The following is a 20,649-nucleotide window of genomic DNA, read 5'->3' as shown; positions in this document are numbered from 1 at the left end:
CTCTTCTATTACCTCCCTTGGAGGATCAGGGGTCAAGGGTACTACCATTAGGTGCAAACTGTAGTTTGTTTTTCCTGCCTTCAGTTTTTGGATGACTGCCTATCTTATTAATAGATCATGGGTTTAAAATCTAACTTTGTGGATTTGTCTTAAAGCTGAGGTTTTATAGCACTGATATAACCCACCCGTGCTGTGTTTCATGTTCATTCCCTGACCCACACTGGCTAAAGTTTCTCAGCAGCGGTCCTTCATCTCTTTAGTTCCCCCCCTTTCCTAACAATGAAGGCATTGCAACTTGCCAAGTGACTTGTATGGACCTTGAAGGTGATAATGGGCCCACGTAAGAATTTATGGTGATTGTAAAGTGAATGTAGCTTATCCCAACATCCCGCTATTTCTTTACCTAGAACTTAAGGAACTGGACAATTATTTAAGGGCACCTTATTTCCCTTTTGATCATTATACACTTAGCATGACATAATTCCAATAATTACTGTTATACCAGCTGCCCAGAATATGAAGGTTCCAGCTCCCAAGAGCCACATAGCTTCCTGATCTCTTTTTTGCGAAAAGCCATTTTTCTTGAAAGCCTTCTTTAGGGGGATCCTGACAGGATTTCTAAATTCAGTATATCCCTAAGAACTATGATGATGTCAGGGAGAATTTTGGTAACAGGCACATGTTAAGTGACTGCAGCTCTCCATGGTTAACTTCAGCAATTAGCATTAGTTAGCAGTTAACTTCAACATAAGCAGTAATATAGCACAACTGCAAGCTCTAAGGTCAGTGGAGTCTGGGCAGAACACTAAAGACTACTGCAGCCAGTCTTAAAGGTTCTATTTCGTCAGTTTTGTAGTTTACACTGGCATCTGACAGCACAGAAGAAATTGCAAGTGTGAAGGATGCCGCAATAGCAACTGTTTCTAAATAGAATGTTTATACTGGATTCGAAAGTGATGCAACAGCATGTAACTGAGCTGAAGAGAACCCAATCCTAAATGTATGATTCTGGCTCCGGTAATTTCTGAGGCTTGCCTCAGACACTGACGGTTCTAGGTTCAAAAGTGCATTCCCGACAGGATGGTCTGCCGTGGCTGATAGAAGTAATTTTAATAAATCATGGCATATCTACTAGGATGAATAGTACACAAATTCTGGTAGTTATGGAAATATCATATTTGTTTTCTAGCTCACCTGTACTTTCATATTTATTTTATAGGGTTCATAATCTTGTGGTTCACAGAGTATGCTCTGTACAGCCCTTGGGGTCTCTAAGACACTTGCAGGGGGTCAAAACAATTTTCCTAATACTAAGACATTCTTTTCCACTGTTTTGACATTTGCAGTGATGATAAAAAAGCAATGGTGGGTAATACTGCTGGCACCTTTCACAAATCAAGGCAGGGGCACCTACCTGTACAAGTAGTCATTGCAGTTTTCACTGCCCTACACTTAGTTTAAAAAAAAAAAAAATTCACTTCATGTCGTTGATGAAGCAGTAAAAAAATTACTAAATTTGATCCTTGACTGTTTGTCTTTATATTTTATGTAACATCAAACACTTCTGGTACACACTGAAGTGTGACTGTCATCTTGAGGAAGAACACTTGTGGCTGAGTCCTGAGCTGAACTAGCTGCTTTTGTCATCAAACATTTTTACTTGCAAGAACTGACAAAATCTAGTTAACCAGACCTGGGTGTTTGGCAGATACAACTACAAAAAGTTCATCTTCATGATTTCAGAGTCCACATTTCAGCTAACCACAAGTATCTGGAAAGGCTATTAAAATACTCCTTCCTTTCCTTATTAAATATCTGTATGAGGCCAGATTTTCTTCATATACTTCAGAACATAACAGATTGAATGCAGAAGTAGATATGAGAGTCCAGGAGTCTTCTGTTACAACAAACTTTAAAGAGACTTGTAAAAAATAGTACAATGCCATTCTTCGTGCTTGACTTTTGGTTGGGGAAATATGGTTAATTCATTATTGCTTATGTTAACATTCAATGAGTTTATTAGTCATATTTAAATGGTTAATAGCTTAAAAAATTGTTTTAACTACTAAAATACAGTAAGTAGGAATAGATAAAACCCCACATAAACTAGAGCCCTTTGGGATCTTCAGTAATTTAAGTATAAAAAGGATCCTCAGAAAAAGTTTGAGAACCGCTACAGCAACGGTCCCCAACCTTTTTGGCACGAGGGACTGGTTTCATGGAAGACAATTTTTAAACGGACTGGGGTGGGGGCAGGGGGTGGTTTTGGGATGATTCACGCACGTTACATTTATTGTGCACTTTATTTCTATTATTATTATATTGTAATCTATAATGAAATAATTATACAGCTCACTATAATGCAGAATCACTGGGAGCCCTGAGCTTGTTTTCACTTGCCACTCACTGATAGGGTTTTGATGAGAGTCTGCAGTCAGACCTCTCTGCTAACAATAATCTGTATTTGCAGCCGCTCCCCAGCACTAGCATCACCGCCTCAGCTCCACCTCAGATCATCAGGCATTAGATTCTCACAAGGAACACGCAACCTAGATACCTTGCATGTGCAGTTCACAGTAGGGTTCATGCTCCTATGAGAATCTAATGCTGCTTCTGATCTGACAGGAGGTGGAGTTCAGGCGGTAACGCGAGCAGTGGGGAGCGGCTGTAAATACAGGTGCAGCTTCGCTCTCTCGCCCACTGCTCACCTCCTGCCGTGAGGCCCCATTCCTAACAGGTCCCCAGGGGTTGGGGACCCCTGCACGACAGTGAGAATATCTGCATGACTAAATCAATTTATGGAAAATTAAAGCAGCCTTACTTGGAGATCATCAGTCTCTTGCTATTGTACTAATGTCTGTTGAAATGACTGTCAACAATTATCACATTTTTTGGGGTATAATGTCTGTATTTGGATACTAGGGAGGAAGAGGAAGAAGTGTTCTTCCTAGGGAGGCAGATAACTGAAAGCATGTTTACCTCCTGAAAAGTTTCCTATGAATCTCTTTCCCCTTCTTCCCTCCTGTTTTAGTTACCTTTAGAGAGTGGTAAAGAACTCTTAGTACTCTTGGTTTTCTGTTTTTAGTTCCTTCTCCCAGACCATCGACCATCATCCTATTCAGAGGAAAGTTAGGGAAGATCCCTTAAATTAGTTTATTACCAATTCATTCTGTCTCTTATTGTACAACACTTACTACGGCCCAGTACTGACCTAGGTGTTCTGTAATTTAAACATACTCCTACAAATAATCCTGAAAATTACTCATAGTGTTAACATACAGGTGAAGGAACAAGCTCAAAAGTTCAGCTTGCTCTCAATTTGAACCTAAGTTATACGCTGCATCAGTTTCTCTTTCTACTGTAGCCCATTATGGATGGTTTTAAGGGGCAACTCAGTATCACAGACATAGCACCAGATTAAAACAAGGCTTTAAGAAAAAAACCAAAAAACTCTTAAGTATGCTGTAAGAAAACCTTTACTAAAGTATTTTAACTTGTTTCTATTAAATGGGAAGGGAAAAGAGAAAAATCTCTTGCTTTTGACAAAGATGAAGAAAGGGGGCTGAGATCCAGGAGAAACAACAGGACGCCCAGGACCTGAGCAGCAAGATGTTTTCCCTACGACAAACCAAGAAAGGAAAAGGGATTTTTCCAACTAATACTATAATTTCCTATAGGAATATTGGGGGGTTGGCGGGGAGGTGAAGGTGGGGAAAAGCAGGAGTTCTAAGTTTTAAAAAACCATTCTGTGGAGTTTATGGTCAATGGCTTGACTTAGAGTTATAGAGCAATACAAAGCTAGGTAGGGGGCTCTCTAACTATTGAGAATTAACAGTGAAATGAACTTAGAGTAACATTCTCAGCCATAAGCAAAAAAACTTGAATTCAAACACTGGTTTAAAAGAAATCAACTTAAAATACCCACAATTTGGGGGCCTTTACAATTCATGCTGAAGAACAGCATGTTAACTACATGCTTGTATATTCTTACTTCAAGTTAATACAATTTAACATCCATGATCTCTTCATAAATGAAATGCTTAGATAAACACCTAAAGTGCCCCCTGGTTACAATGATGGAGGTAGTAGAAGTGTAGCCCACTTCAGCACTGACTGGTTCTTTAGACAACTGCATGTACCTTATTAACTACTGGGATGCACGCAGTGTAATGCAGTGTTTCCACACGTCCCAATCCGCATTCCACGTCTGCTCTCATGCCTTCCTATACTGCCTCAGCATCCAATATGAAACGGTTCTTTTGGTTTAAGTTTGAGAGATATTTAAGTAAAACTGCCATTCTACATGTTATTTCCACAGTCCAGTAATTTATTTTAAATTTGAGTAATTTCAAATTCCACAAACAAAACTGAAGAACAGCAATATTTTGTTTGAATTCTTTCTTCTGTACACTCAGTGATCTAAAACACCACAATATCCAACATACACAAACCTCAGGGAAGGGTTAGTAAATACACACAGATTGGAATCATGGTGCTCTTTGTTCCTGAATGGAATGGTCCCACAAAAAAAGCACAGGATACAGCACAACATAAGGGCACCTGTTACATATGAAGTGAGCAAAAACACACTAGCATTTTCTATATGTGTAATGAGGAAACCTGCATAGGTTAGAGGGCCTTTTACGCTCATTTAAAAGTCAGGCAAGTTGTCTGTAATGCATTTTTCAAATAATTTGGAGAGCACTGCAATCCAGTGTAGGATATGCTGATTAGTGTTGTCTTTGTTGGTACTGACAGTCTTGCATGGTCACACACCAATATTTCTGCTTTAGCTTTTCTTTGAATAAAAGAGATTTAAATGCATTTAGACAATACATACTGTAAGCTGTTTACATACACTAAATTTAAGAGATTCAATATTAGAGTTTTTTTTTTTTTTCTTTAAACACTACAGAGTGCAAATCAGGTTCTTCACAACAGATTGAATATTAAGCACTTCTTCAAAGAATGAGGGGGAAGAAAAAAAGCCCAAGTGAATAAAACACTGAAACTATTCCCCTTTGAAAATAAATTCTAAAATGATGCGGAATGTGAAATAAGCTTTTAACATAGGTGATCCAAGTTTACAGTTAAAAACAAAAAGTAGTCCTTCATGAAATAAAGGTTACAAGAACATGTGCCTGTTTTCCCCCGTTATAAACTGAGAAGCGGGTAGAGACGATGTTTCGGTACGAAAATAGGCGACTACAGGATCAGCTTTCCGTCTCACATGCTGTACCCAAAGCCAGGCTGTGGCTGCCCATAGGGTGGTGCAGTATAACCATAACCAAAAGGTGCCTGGGGAGGGACTGCAACACTGGGTCCTGCTGTCAGCATCAACTGGGGCTGACCTACAGAAGAAAACAAAAAGGAGCAGGGGTGGGGGGCAAGGAGGTGGGAGAAACTGTTAGCATCGTAGGATGATCACACCCCAGTCTCCCTACTCTAGCAACATAATTCATTCTACTTTGAATGAATTTTGTGGGGGCACTTCTGACTGTCTCAATTTCACCACGACAGTCACCCTGAGAAGGGTCCTGCCTAGACAGCCAACAAAAACCGTGCAGGGCCGAGGGCCAGAACTGTAACAGTGATTATGTTACTTCATACATCATTTAAAGCAATAAGCACATGCATGCTCGACATGCTTAGGCAAGACATCTAGCAATAAGCCTATCACCACATGGTGTTTGCATATTTTATTTGGTGACAATATAATTAGCACAGGAAAACAATTTTTTAACAGATATATTTTTAACGCAACTGAACTTTTAAAGTTAGATTTAAATTCCTGATTTAGACATGTCTAAATGGTAACAAAACCAAATGCATTTCTAGCAAAGTATCCAGTACTAAAAAAAAAAGAAGTCAAAGACAAGACATATTCAAATATGCATTAGGTGTGAAATACATTAGAGGATACAACCTCTTTCGAATACTAAGTTAACACTCTCATGAAGTTTAAATAGTTATTGACACATACAGGAAACGACCTGTTGAGAACCTGGCTTATTTAGAGGGAGAATACACCTAACACCTCTCCCCACCCCCTGCAAAAGAGGTACTACTCTTAATCTCCCACTATAACGTAAACCTAGGGCGAGATTTCTCCCACAAGTGACCTCGTGTCTCTCCTTTTTGTGAATAACAACCAAAACCGTCTTCAGTGAGTGAACTCTTTAGGAACCAGCAGTTTATTAAAAAAACACTTCTAACCTTGACACTGATGTCTACCTTGAAATTTCAAACCCCCCCCCTTTTTTTTTTAACAACATAAGCATTTTATTTTTTCATTAAGCTTCTTAGTTTCTTAGTATCACAATGGAATGATGAGAAAACAAGAACAACAAAGAAAAACCCCATGAGTCTGCAAATCTCTGACAAACAGCAGAGACTTCAAGGCAATTGAGGGGGAGGGAAGGAGAGGCTTGAAAGAAATGCCAAAGTAGTTCCAACATCATGCCTCTCCTTAGCCGGCTGGGCAGGTGGAATGGTGAGAAGGTGGCACTGTCACAGCTGTCCTTGGCTCAACCCCATTTTCAACTGCCTACAAGGACTATGCATTTAAAATACCCTGAAGATAAGCCAAATTCAGTAGATGCCCCCCAATTATTACACCCACCCTGTTTCTGTTTCTACTTTGTTTCCTATATCAAATATGTCAAACATCTTGCTCCCATCTCTAAGAATTTACTTTATGTTCTCCAACTTTATCAACACTACGCTGTCCTCTAAATTCCCAAAGTCCTTATCTATAGTAAAAAGGAGATAATGGCATAATAGATTTGTATACTATCATTTCCTTTAGCAGGTTGAGATACAGCAGCCATAATTTTATACCCTCCTCCCAACACCACCTGGTTAAAGTGCTGTAAACTATACCCTTCAAATTCATTGCTCAAATCAATCTGTTCACCATGAGTGAAATGGAAAGGGGGAAGTATTTCAGAAAGGCACATGTAAGAAGAAATTAAATTGCCTTAAATATTCACTGAGAGTCTGAAGATCCTATCTCTCTGGAATGTTCTCAAATGGAAACGCTATCCAGTTCTCTGTCCTAGTCAGAATTTAAAGAGATGTACTATTTCTGTAAAGCACACTTAAGATGACCTTGGCATGTTCTCTCACCTTTTGTACTTCTGAAAATTGAGCTCACCAACACGTCTTTCTCAGTAATTCATGAATAAGCAATCAGTGACCAGGCATTAGGTAAATTAGGTTATGATCTCAACTGACTGTTTTTTGAGATTACCTTTGCATTTAAGATTATCTTAGTGAGTAAAGCAACAGAAAAAAAAAAAAAAAGAAAAAAAAAGATCATCTTAGTGAATAATGTCAATGCCCGCTTTAAGACTGTTTTCAGAAAAAAATAATAGACTTATTCCTTAACTCAGTGAGCCTTTTGCACTTTAGAGCTTACTACATTTCTGAGATAGAATCTCCACAGAATGAATTGTTTGTCTACTGTATTTCTGTGAGGTTAAAGAGAGAAAGAGATTACCATAAACAATAGGTTGAGTCTCTGTAGCTTGTTCTTCTTCTTTTCTCAGTGATTCTGAAGCATCTAATTTATCCACCTGGAGAAAAACAGGTAATGGTAATTAGCACCTCAAAAGTATTATAAACCTAGTTTATGGCAGAAAGTGGAAAAGCCTTAGTATGTTAAATTTTGTCAAAATAAAACAGACTAGAGTAGAAAGAACATTCTCAGGCCCCCTCAAATTCAATGGCAATGTTCATACTTCAGTCAAGGTGATTTTTAGCACTATCATTATAAACCCTCAGGAAGGAGGGATTTATAAATGCCATAAAAGCTCACGCCAGGCTAAAACTGGGCATGCTAGGATGCAGCCAGCCTGAGGGAGGGAGATAATGAGAAGGAACCACTTTCTCAAATGAAGTTTAAACCCTATCAAAGATAATGATAATGAACTCATGACCTGGCAAGACTTCCCTCCCCAAAGGAAATGGTATTCAAAAAAGTGAAATGAGTCTAGTGACTGGATAAGTACTTGTGCAGAATGAGCTCTTTTGCCAACTGTGCACAGCTTCTGTCAATATTGATTACGTGCGGACTGAAGTTTAAGATTCAAGTGGCTCCATATTCAATCTTTTTATATAAAGACAGGCTGCATGTATTGATGCTCTATGTTCTAAGAAGGAACCAGGAATGCCTGATTCTCCCCCAACTTCTTTGAGGAAGACATTTTTTGCTTTTAATTAAAGCCAAAGAAGCAAATGGCTACTATATGCTAGCCACTCTATAAGTAAAACTGGATAGTATCAGACAGAAATAATACTGTAGAGGAGTCCAAATATATTAGTGGAAGAAAAGAGCTGGAATACATAGATCCTTCCACTAACTAGTTGTGTGACCTTGGCAAACCATTGCACTGACCCTCAAATTTCCTTGTCTATACAGTGAGTCAGTTGAATGAGATAATCTACAGAGTTCCTTGTAGGATTAACATGATTTGAATCTGGAATTCTGTGAAGGACTGGGGAGAATGACATTAGGACACTGGGATTAGGGAATCTCCACCGTACCACTTCCATTTACCTTTTAAACTGTACTATATTTGTCTCTTAGACTGTATTTAAAATTAAAAGTCTTATAGTTGGTCTATCATTATACTTGAAGTAAAACTAAACTTCAAATCTCAATGTTATCTATTATAGTGGCTTTCAAAGTCCTAAGTGTGCTGAGATGGGGAGGCAGAGTGCAGGAAAGAACTTTTTTATGAATGTTCACTGCATGTTCTTCAAAAAGGCCAACAGTGAAAAATCACTCACAAAAAAAGACATGCAGACTTCAGTGAAAAGGCTATTATAGACTGGGTCCCAGAAAGGTTAAAGCAGCGCCTAGTCTCTATTTGAAATTATTTAAAATAGTGTTTCAATCCTCACATAGGCCATTAAGGTTAGGACAGTAATTTATACATATTTTAATTGTTTCATATTAAATACCATAAATGTGGGTCTAATCCATCCTAATTTGTCAGGGAGCAAAATGTGAGAAAAGTAAGCTGAGGTAGACTCTAGACACCTTCAGATAAAATATGGTTTTTCTACCCTAGGAAGATGGGTTAGTTTGCTTTTGTATACCATTTTTCTATTTTATAACCTAAGTGCTCATGTGTTACAAATTACCCCAGTATCAAATTAAAGACTACTATGCAGTATAAGTACCATGAGAAACACCCACTGTTTGGCACCCAAACTTAAAACAAAAATTACTGCAGCTTTATAATTTAAAGCACAGTTTGTGCCATCAAGGGCAGTCAGATGGGGTTTTGTTAACCTAAATAGTTATACAAAACTATAAGTATAGCTAAAGAGGTTATACAAAAAAAAATATGGATGAGTGTACATTAATAACTTCTAAGAAGAAAAACCAAACAACAACAAAAAACCACCACTGCATAATACATTTCCAGACTTTCAAGGAAAGGAATCTAAAGTGAACACGTGTCTAAAAGTTAATGTCTGAGTCAGATGTTGAAGACAGAAGTCCTATTACAGAAGTACATTAAAGACTTAGAAGAGCTAGCAATGTCACAATGCCCAGGCACAGACATAGGCAGGTTGGGCACAGGAACGAAACAAAAAGTAACAACTGTGAAGGAGTAGTATCGAGCTAAGCAAAAAAATTTTTGATTTTTCTATTTAATGGGACAGCCTCTGGCACAGCAACATCCAATTATTGTTTCCACTGACCCAATTTAGACTGCTCAAAAAAGAAAAGCAGAGAAGGCTTTTATGAACACAAGCTTTTGTTAAGAGCTGTAACAAAAGTTTCTGATCCTTGGATTAAAAAAGAAAAATTACAGGTAAGCATGTCACTGAGTTCAGTTATATCTGTACTACTGAAAATTCACTATAATGTAAAAGGCTTTTCCACAAAGACTGCAATATGCTGCAGAGGAAAAGTTAACATGCAGTCAGTTACTTTGGTGTATGTGTGCATGAAAAAAAGGCAAAAGTACTGAAGCAAGAAGTGAGATCTGAAGATGACTGTTGCTATACAGGCTCTCAAGAAACACACACAGCCCACAGCAATGCTTTAAGAGTTTCAAAAGTACTATGATGTAATTGCAATGACTGTTGTACATGCTTGATTTAAAACAATGCATAACACTGCAGTTCAATTACCTATTTTTCACACACACGCTTTCTAACTGCCTTGCTTACTAGCTGCTGAAGGGCCTCACACACAATGCATTTTACTCAGGTTTGCCCTAAGTTCCAATGGTGACTCCAGTTTGGTTCAACATAATTCCAAGGCACTGTCCCCCCTCCAAATTCTTTTAAATTGTTTCAACTGTCCTTTACCTTCCCACCCTTTTCTCACCACAATTTGATACCAGATGTAACTTTGTAAGTTTGTTTCATTTATACTGGGATGGAGACAAGCCAATGAGGGAAGCAGTGACCAAAAGGTACCTAAATTTGACCTTGGACAAGCCAACGGATGAATAAGAGCAAATTTGTAGCTTCAGAGATGTACCTTATTACAGAAAGTATAAGTTAATATTGTTTCATTATATACAGAAATAATCCATGTTGCTTAGCAACAATTACAGCAAGCCAGTCTGATGATTTTTAAAGTTTTGATTCCTCTTGAAAATGGACTAGCACCATAAGAACTGGACACCTGGAGAAACATGAGGAAAGTCTCTTCGGAAGCAGCTAGTATCTCTCATATCTACTTTCAGCAAAAAATTAGTAAGAATCAAGAGATCAGAAACTGGATCACAGTCCTTCAATACCAAAAAAAACCCCAAAAAGCCTTTTAGGGCATGTATATACATATATAAATTCAACAACTGTCAGGCACGCTTACAAAATAAAACCAGAGGCTGTTTAATTTTACTTAGAGTATTGAGAAAATCCTATTATGGTCCAGATACCCTGACAGGGAAGAGAAATTTCCTGAAACTTTGGAATTAATATGGAAACTCAACATGCTCAGTTTTTAATAATATATTTAAGAGAGACTGTGAACCAACTACTGATTAGCCTCCTGCCCTTCCTAAAGCCTATTAGCCGATTAGTAGCAAACATCTACTAATGTCCTAGAGCTCTATTATAGTTATGTTTCAAGGGACTTGCAGAGGCTTTAGTGAAAATTTATCGGGGGAAAAAGCAGCAGCAGCAGTGTAGAAAAGGAAGGAAAAAAAATCATGCAAATTCCTTAGACTTAGTCCTCCAGACTTAAAGATGGAAAAGAATCAACTTTCACCTTTTCCTTTATTGCATCAACCTGCAAAGGAATTCAGAAGGTGCAGCTTAGAAAAAAATCAAATTCCATATTGAGCATAAAAAGGTAGAATCAGCAACAAAGGTTTAGGGGAGAAACATCTAACCACTAAAAAAGGTATGAGAAAAGTGAAAATAAAGGGCATACGGGAAGCAAAACTTAGAATTTTTTTTTTTTTAACTTCAGAGCTTATTGCAGAAGAGTTTATGCTAGAGTCAGTGTGAAAGAAAGCAGCTTAATCACTAGTAAAATTTACAGCACTTCGGTTAACAGCAGCTTAGAGCCAGGTCTCACAAGTTGGCATTATGCATAAGAAAAGAAGCTATTCTCATCTATGGCTAAGACAAGGCGAATGTTTTTCCTCTTACACTGGACTTTAAGCAGTTTATACACAGAAAATGTTAATTCTTAAAAAATTATAACTAACACAATGATATCTAATTAGATGGTAGCCCAAGGAAATATTCAGTTATACTGGGGGTTGTTAGTAGTGCTTTTTCCCCCGCTTTAACTCAGGCATGCTGAAGAGATCAGATATGAAACTCTGATTTTAATAAGCATGTTTTGCTTTGACAAAATGGATGCTTTAGGACCATTTAAATATGTTCTATAGCATGAAAGCTAGTAACTGTTGAGGACAGGGTAAGTAAAAGACATCTTAACATCAAAAATGGATATTAAGATGAATAAGTGAATTTTATAAAATGATTATACCCCCAGCTTGTTTAATGCACTTTTAGGAAATGTGTCATTCATTAATTGTTAACCTCCTACAATACTTTTAAATAAGGGGTTAAGCTATCAAAATATTGAGAAGATTAACAGGGTATTAAGAATATAGGTGTAGCTTCCCTAGGGGAAACAGACATACATATTAAAGTCAAGAACCAACCAAATAGAAGGGAATCTACACTACTACGTTATGGTCGTCTGAGTTACAAGAATTGATTTGAGGAAGACATTATTTTGACAAAAAGGTTTCTATCAAACGTTAAAAAAAAAAAAAAAAAAACCCATACAACATGGACATAATACTGTTCGCCCCTCAGAAATACATTCTGAGGTATTCTGAGGGTAAACATTCTGACAAGTTATGTTTGAGTTCCCTTTCCATTCAATGTCATTTGTCAGATATTAAAAATTACTGGAGGATAGGAATATTTTATGATCAACTAAATTACTTCTACTAGAGAAAAAAACATTTGAAACAAAGTCTGTACATGGAATTTTACATATCCTCAAGATAATTAGTTCTCAGAGGTGCCATTACCTTTGTCAAGTATTCCTTCATGACCTGGATGAAATAGGGCATGGCAAAATCCATGATATTGTGCCTCCATGCAGTTTCCAGGACAACATCTGGCCTTAAAAGATCGTAACAAGTAAAGAGACAAGCTCCAAAGCACTCTCTTTTTTCTTCCTGCAAAAACCACTGTAGGAGTTCTTCAGCCAACTCAGTATCTTTAGACTCAGAGGCATACTGCATTGCATCCTATTTAAAGGAAAGGATGAAGGTCAAACATTAAATTCAAATACACTGAACTGGTAAACTAAGAAATACAATGGGGAAAAAACCTCACAGTTATATCATTTAAATTAAGGATTTCCTGAAAGAAAAGGAAAAGACAGGGTAAAGCTTTTCTTTTTTTTTTTTTTTAAAACAGAGAGACGTTTGACATAAACAGAAGACAGGCTCCAGAATCAAGAAGTCGACTTAATTATCATCTCCTCAAGCAGGAGCTTAAAGGCAGTTCTCATACTTGCAAAAACTAATACTTTTATAGGCCATAACCCCTTATAATATACCATTCCAGGGTTAACACAGATCATCTAGTATTTGCCTTAAGAGCCCCACCCCCACCAACTTTATTCACCTTGTACAGGCTATCTTTCTTGCACAGCTCCACACTCTGTTTCCAGCGATTGTTGCCTTTGAAGAGATAAGCAGCAATTCTTCTGAATTCAATGAGTTCATGTTTTTCCAAACGCTGAGCAAGCGAGATATTGTCAAAGTTGTCATAAGCATCTATCGATGTTCGCAGAGCCTTAAAAAATAAAACAAAGCCATTCAAATGCCAAACCAGTATTTCATTTTAGTTTAAATTTTATGTCCCATCATTCTTGATCAATGAGCCATTTTTGTATATGACTGACTGTATGTAATATGATCAATAGCTTACATGATATATATGTATAATATGACTTGATCAATGAGCCGTTATTGTAATATGACAGCCTAGATTCAAGAATCAAACCACAAAGTTGTAATATGAACAAGTATCAACATTCCTCAATCTAACTGTTTAACAATAAAGTCCTTCAAGGCACTATAAAATTTCTAAAGGTACAATTTTTTTCTCCAAAGTTTTCAGTATCAAGGACTAACTTGAATGGTTATGAAATTGGAGGGATTTGTAATTTGGAGGGTAAGATATTATGCTCTAGGTAAACTCCTGATACAACTCAACATGATATTCAGTCATAGAGATCAGCATGGGATCTGAGACTGAAAGAAAACCATGTTGACAGTAAGAGAAAGACAAAGGCAACTAGCTTAATCTTTAATTTTGTTTTTGCAAAATCCTTCACAAGGGAAAGTTTACTAAAAGACAGTACTAATATGCTCTTGGGCAAGAAAAAGAGTGACTAAAAGAGTTAATACTGTGTAAGTTTTATGGACTAGTTTAAGAGCTCAAAAACTTTTTCAACTCAATCTACAGTCTAGATGTTAGGTATTTGTCTAAAGCATTAACTTGGACAAGATCTAAGCAGAATTCTGCAAACTTGGCATTTAATTAGGAGACATCAGATTTACCAATCCTGAAAACTTCACTAAATTTAGATCCGTGGCACTCAAGCACCTACTATTTACAGTCCTAAGGGATGATGGGCTTTTTTTTTTTTTTTTACTGCAGAACATACCAACTTTACAACTCAATGATAACCTGAGTTTTGAGAATACATGAAAGAACCAAAAAGTTTTACCTGATAATCTTCTTCTGTAATAAAGAGGTTGTTCAGTGATTCATTCACAGATTTGTTGTTGTGGTTCTGGACTGAACGCAAATATGGTTTCACCAGTGGTAGCTGTTTAACCTTTAAAATAAGAGTTTGTTACAAATGTAGTACATTGCTAAAGTTTCATGGACAAAAGTTATCCAAGAATGTCTTAGCTCCTTGCTATGAAGTTCTGAGGTTTTAAAAATTATTACCTTGCTGAAATAATTGACTGCACGAGTATGATCCAACCGTGGAGACAGCACCATCAGCAAATCATTTAACAACAGTGGCTTGAATTCTAAGTAGAATTGTATTGCTCTGTAGTATAGTTCTACATTGGCAACCTAAAACAGCAAAAATCCATACATGAGGTAGAGTTACTTCCTAATGAGCTTTCTCTTTCTGAAGACTTTCTCTTCTGAAGAAGGTACACACCTTGGTAATGATATCTTTGAACTGCCCTTCTTTCCAGGCATCAGTCGGATGATTCATCATGGTAATTATGGCATTATCATATTCTTCGTACTTGTCATACAAAAACACCAATTCTGCCCAAAGGTGAGCTTGTTCTGCAGCTCTTAGCACCTGCATAAGAAAGATTTAAGTGCTTTAGATCGATATGGGTCTCTAATTCTAATTAATAGCAAAAAAACCTTTTTTTTAATTAAAATTCAAGTATTAGTTTTAGCTATAGAGTTGCCTTACAATTAAAGGTTGGTTACCTTAGGAATATTCACTCTGGACCAGAAGAGCTCCAGGTGCTCCCTCATTTTCTGTGGCTTAAACTTAGAATACAGAATAGCTAATTCGGTGAACATCCCCATATGAGCTCGCTCAAGTCCCAGTGCTGCTTCCAACATGGTTATCAGCTCTTCAAAATATCCACGATCCTAAATAAGAGAAAAATGCAATTAAAGACAAGAATATCTGTGGCAAAAGATCTCAGTTAATACAAAAGACTCAGTTCATTACCTGATAGTAGTTGATAAGTTCCTCCAATTCATCTGCATGTACTACAATATGAAGCCCACACATTTGAGCGAGACGGAACTCTTTCCCATCTACACAGGCAAAGCAGACCTACAATTTAAAAAATTGCAATTATGTGAACTCAAGTGTAAACATGGCTGGTTAACTCAATTAATCAGTTTAAAGAACATTCCTAAATAGCATCTTAATTCTGTACTCAAACTGTTGTTTAGATTACCTCTTTCCATGTTCGAGTACTGTTAGCTTTCCTAGCTCCATCAACAGCTGCCTGATATTCACCCAGGTGAACCAGAGTAGATGCCAAGCGTCCAAAATTGGAAACATTATTGTACAACAACTTAGCAGCATCATACATTTTTTCATCATAACAGCGGTCACCAACCTGAAAAAAAAACAAAAACCATTTTCAGTAAGCCTAAAACTCAATCTTCTTTCCAAAGTTACAACTCAATTTAATACTAGGAAACAATATTTTTCCTTAGAAACTTTCAGTTGCCACTTGTTGATCCTACTAAGCTAATGAAGCTGCTCAACTATTTTTACACTCCTAAAAAAAAAAATCGGAACAGGAAACCCACTTGCTGGATATGAGCGTTATTTGGCCCATTGATGAACTCTTCTAACTCTGCAAGGCGGTTTGTTTTAGCCAGTGCAAATATCAATTCTGTCTCCACATAGGATTCACGAGCCTTCTTACGGGCCATCTGCAAGTACTTCACCAGTTCTTCCCAGTTTCCTAGGTATAGAAAAATAAGTAAGTAAATCCAAACACTAACATACCAACATTTATCTTTTCACTGAAGCAAATGAGAATTGCTATTAATTTCCCTTTCAAAGAGACAGTATAGAGAATAACAAATACAAACAGTGAAAGGCATCAAAATAGTGAAACTTCTATTATGCCTCTGTATTATTACTGACCAAATGAATAGCTGAATCCCCTTTTTCCTTAAAGTTATCGGATTAGAGATAGATGAGAATTTTGAGACTTCAAAACAGAAAATTAAACTTCCCCATGGAGCTTTTAAATTCACAAAACACAGACTCTCTTTATCTGAACTAAGACGGAGGGCAAACAGCCATGCAGTCTCTAACTCCTACTTAATACAGAACAGACATATAACTTAATGCTTAGCTTAGGTACATTTTCTGAGGTGGCAAACACATAAAAGTGAGAAGTCATACCACTAGTATTGGCAGCCTGAACAACTTCCATGTAGGATGAAGGATCATCTGCTTTGATGTAAGAATCAATGGCTTCTTTCACCATTCCTTTCTGCAGCTGGGCTTTTGCGAGCTGACTCCAGACTGCAGGTTCATTGCAGCGTTCAGCAAACTCATATGCCCGATCTAAGTTTCCAATATGTTCGATCAAGACCTAGGCAACCAATTTTTAATCAGAGTTACAGTACAATGAATCTTACCACACAGCAATTACACTTAAACGGTTAGGATTTTATTGCTCTTCTATTGCCACAGCAATAAATTATGCCCATTCTCACAGGACAATACATACACTGAATCAAGAGGAGGTATTATATTTAGTAAATCAACTCAGGTAATCTGTAGATTTACCTGCACTGCTGAAGTATTGACATCAAATTTCCGAAAAATGGCAAATGCTTCTTCAAACAGCTCATTGCTGATGGCGATATTGGCAATATCTGGGGCATCATAATTATCCAGGCGGTTAATATATTCCATAACACGGGTACGGTCAGCCTTGATTGCAGTGAGGATGAGGAGGTTTTGCAGATTCCTTTAAGAAAGAAAGATTTGAATGCAATGTTGGAAAAGCTCATTAGTCATAAAGAATAAACACTGCAGCTAAAGAGTATTTCGCCTCAGGAGGTAGGGTGACAAGAGGGTATTAGAAAAGTGAGAATTTAGACAACATTCTCTAATCTTTGTCTCTGTTCCTTCTCCAAACTGACAGGCTATAAAGACTAACTCTAAAGAGCCAATAGACCCCTCTTCACAGGATACCTGTGTTCACTGAATACAGAGTTATCAAGGACAATTTTCTCCAGCAGTTCAATGAGTTCATTAGGAAGGTCTGCAGTCATAAAAGCCTTGACAGTTACTGACACTTCTTCAGGGTCCTGAGTCTCAGACAAGGCTGTCTGTACAACCTGCAGAGGATATACAGGGAATAAGTACTGAGAGTCAAGGTGGTTTTGATGATATTATCTAATAAGAATAAGCTGGCCCCAGTAGAAAATGAAATAGGCAGAGAAGAAGGAACGAGATAAAATACCTTTAAATTTACCACCCAAAGGTCTTTTTACATAAATCCACATATACCTGTAACATGTATACTTTCGTTCTCTTGAAAAAAAAAAATCACCCTAATTACATAATTTCTATCTTTTCCCTGATTAAAATATTATCCGTAATAACCACTCCTCATTATCACTTTAATGGTTACATACAATTCAACCATACAGATGTGGCATTATATACTCAGTAATTCCTCTATTTTTGGCTATTTGCATAGTTCCCAGATGCACCAATGAACATTTTTTCTAGGAAGCTTTGTATTAACTTGGAAATTTTCCTTAGAAATGCTTCCTAAGAATGAAAAATTAATATTCTTCAATTTATTCTCTTCTATATTTATACTTCTACCAACAATTTAAGAACCATTATTAACAACCCTCAATTTTTAAGGTTTTCAAAAATGTTTTCAATTTTTATATAGATATAAACCCGCATCTCCTTTGCAGGTCTATGCTTACCCTATTGAGATTTATTTAACATTTACCCACTAGGTCATTTGTATTTTCTCACGAATTCTTATCCTTTGCTGATTTACCATTGTCTTGAATGTTTCTAATCAACTGAGTCACTTCTCAGGTATTAATAAATCGCAATTCTTACTCATTTTATTAAATGTTTAATTTACTGTTATCCTTTTAACTATGATGAATTGAGGGAGTCTTATATAATTAAATTCTCTCTTTCGGAATATATTTTCTTGGAGAAGATATATTTCACTTTTGTTAACATTTATGATATATATACATTTTAGTACAATTTTTATTTTCTTCTACTTTTTACTGTCATCTCTCATAGTTAAATATGATCCATTTGAGTATATTTGGTATATGATGAGGCAAAAGGTTTTACTCATAGTTAAAAAGATGAGCCTTAAACACATTTGCCAGGTTTACCTGATCAATGAGGGGTCTCCTGTAAGGATTGCTTTCCAGCAGCACACTACCCCACAGTTCTGGATCCTTTCGCCGTACCAGATAGCGAGAAAGACTTTTGAAGAGGGAATTCTCATTGCAAACCTAAATGAGATATTAAAGATTAATTTCATGGTAAAAGATAAAACCTTTTTATAGACTGATTTTACTTTTTTTTTTCTTTTCTGACTTTAAAAAGGTTATTTCCTATCATTATACCCTGTTTATTTTTTTATAGCAAAAAAAAAATCCATTACTTTTACATGTATCTTTAATAGGTCACAACCATATTTTTCTTATTAAAATTCAATCAACAGAAAAAACATACTTATTAATTTTTGGAGGCTTTTAAAAAGCACCCTGATGTGGGATCTATATTTGGACTTCATATTCTACTCTACTGGACTATCTATTCATGCACCAGGATGCCAAGTTTTAATTATAGAGGCTCTGTAATGTGCTTTAATAGCTGGTAGGGCTAGTGCACCTTCATAGCTTTCTTTTCAGTGTTTTACTAGCTATTCTTGTGTGTTTATTTTCCCATGTGTATATGCATATACACATATTCATATTCATATTCATATATGAATGTGTATGTACATAGATGCATTATTTCCTAGCTCTGACCACTGAAAGACCCTAGAAGGAAATATACCTAGAGCCTAGATCTGGGTTTCTAATGGTACTCCCCACTAAAAGGGATCAAAGTTCCCCAGAAAAATGAATGATCCAGGGCTGGGGAGGGTATAAAATGAGCATAGTATAACTTGTTGGGCCAAGAAACAAAGAGTGCTCCAAGAGCAATGAGAACATGACACAAAGTCATGAGAGGCAGGTTGATAGGGCTTTTATCAGTCAAAACTCGAGTAATTTGAAAATCAAAACAATGGATTATAACCCACAGAACTCATGAGTGCACGAATATGTGCATGCTGACTGATAAATGTGGAGAAAGGGATAAAGTTGGAAAATTGTTATTTTGCAACCAACACATTAAGAATGGTTGAATAAGAATCAATAGATTCAAAACTGGGGGGCAGGGGAGCCATACATACGCTCGCACGCGCGCGCGCGCGCGCACACACACACACACACACACACACACACACAGTAGGATACTCGCATTGTCTTAAATGTCTCTTCACATACTACTTAATATCTGCAAGGGGAAATATATCTGCAAGGGAAAATATATTTATACAACAGGAGAAATTGACAACTTGATAAAAAGTGACCCCCAAAATGAAGGACAAAAGGACATTAATTAGGTGCTTCTGCATGTTACAGCATGAGAAAAACAAAACATCACTTAGGTAATAAATTTTGGATGGAAACGTACAATCTAAATCTAATCAGGAGGAACAATAAGAGAAACTCAAAGCGAAGAACATTCTATTTTTTTAAAAAAGACTTCATTTATAAGAAATATACAGAATAGGTGAATCCATGGAGACGGAAGGCAGTTTGGAGGTTGTCAGGGGCTGGAAGGAGGTAGGGAATGTGGAGCAACTGCTTACTGAGTACTGGATTTCCGCATGTGGTGATGAAAACTTGGAAATAGAGAGAGGTGTAGTGATTACACAACATTGTAAATGTACTAACTGCCACTGAATTGTTCACTTTCAAATGGTTAATGTAATGTGAATTTTACCTCAATAAAAAGTTACAAATAGAGAAAAAGACTATTTTTACAATTATGTCTGTCAATAAAAGACAAAGAAAGTGTGAAGAATTGTTTCAGATTAAAAGAGACAAGATAGATATGACAACTACATGCAATATGTAATCCTAGACTGGAGGGAAAAAATTTCTTTTAAAGGACATTATTGGGTCAATTGACAAAACTGGAATAAAACAGACTGTAAAAAGTATTCTACTGGTGTCAGACTGACTGAGGTTGCCATCTACAATGTGGTTATGAAAGCGAATATCCTTATTCTTAATAAATACACAACAAAGAGGTATAAGGCCATGAGGTATGCAATTTATTCTCATATGATTAAAAATTTAGATGTGTCTATACATACATACACATATATATAAACATATATACATATATGTGTGTGTATACATATGAGTGTATGAGAACATAAGTGATAAAACTAGTGGGGTTAAATGTTAATGGGTGAATGTAAGCTTAATCAACTACTTTGGCCAGTTTAAGTTCATAATTATCAGCAAAGTATTTTAAAAAAAGTATGTATCTTC

The 20,649-nt window shown here is 36.6% G+C and overlaps 1 protein-coding gene across 5 annotated transcripts in view; it reads right to left on the bottom strand.

Moving 5' to 3' along the window:
• The window catches only part of CLTC (clathrin heavy chain), a 64,959-nt gene that overhangs the window by 346 nt on the left and 43,964 nt on the right, over positions 1-20,649 (bottom strand). For 2 of the 5 annotated variants that reach the window (XM_082439885.1, XM_082439888.1), the window contains exons 18-33: positions 18,424-18,546; positions 17,237-17,382; positions 16,826-17,009; positions 16,436-16,628; positions 15,829-15,986; positions 15,468-15,632; positions 15,233-15,340; positions 14,983-15,150; positions 14,696-14,845; positions 14,473-14,604; positions 14,246-14,356; positions 13,135-13,305; positions 12,531-12,752; positions 11,243-11,263; positions 7,502-7,577; positions 4,307-5,351 (exon numbers count right to left, since the gene is read on the bottom strand). In XM_082439885.1, coding sequence (XP_082296011.1) covers positions 5,227-5,351; positions 7,502-7,577; positions 11,243-11,263; positions 12,531-12,752; positions 13,135-13,305; positions 14,246-14,356; positions 14,473-14,604; positions 14,696-14,845; positions 14,983-15,150; positions 15,233-15,340; positions 15,468-15,632; positions 15,829-15,986; positions 16,436-16,628; positions 16,826-17,009; positions 17,237-17,382; positions 18,424-18,546 — 2,253 coding nt within the window. In that variant the 3' untranslated portion in view covers positions 4,307-5,226. Of the gene's footprint in view, positions 1-4,306; positions 5,352-7,501; positions 7,578-11,242; positions 11,264-12,530; positions 12,753-13,134; positions 13,306-14,245; positions 14,357-14,472; positions 14,605-14,695; positions 14,846-14,982; positions 15,151-15,232; positions 15,341-15,467; positions 15,633-15,828; positions 15,987-16,435; positions 16,629-16,825; positions 17,010-17,236; positions 17,383-18,423; positions 18,547-20,649 lie in introns of those variants that run through there. The other 3 variants (XM_082439887.1, XM_082439886.1, XM_082439889.1) reach the window with 3 other exon arrangements.

The sequence above is a fragment of the Balaenoptera physalus genome (assembly GCF_965194825.1).
Source record: "Balaenoptera physalus genome assembly, chromosome: 20".
Classification (NCBI taxonomy): Eukaryota; Metazoa; Chordata; class Mammalia; order Artiodactyla; family Balaenopteridae; genus Balaenoptera; species Balaenoptera physalus.
Note: the sequence above shows the minus strand (reverse complement) of the source record. Positions and strands in the feature narration are given on the sequence as shown.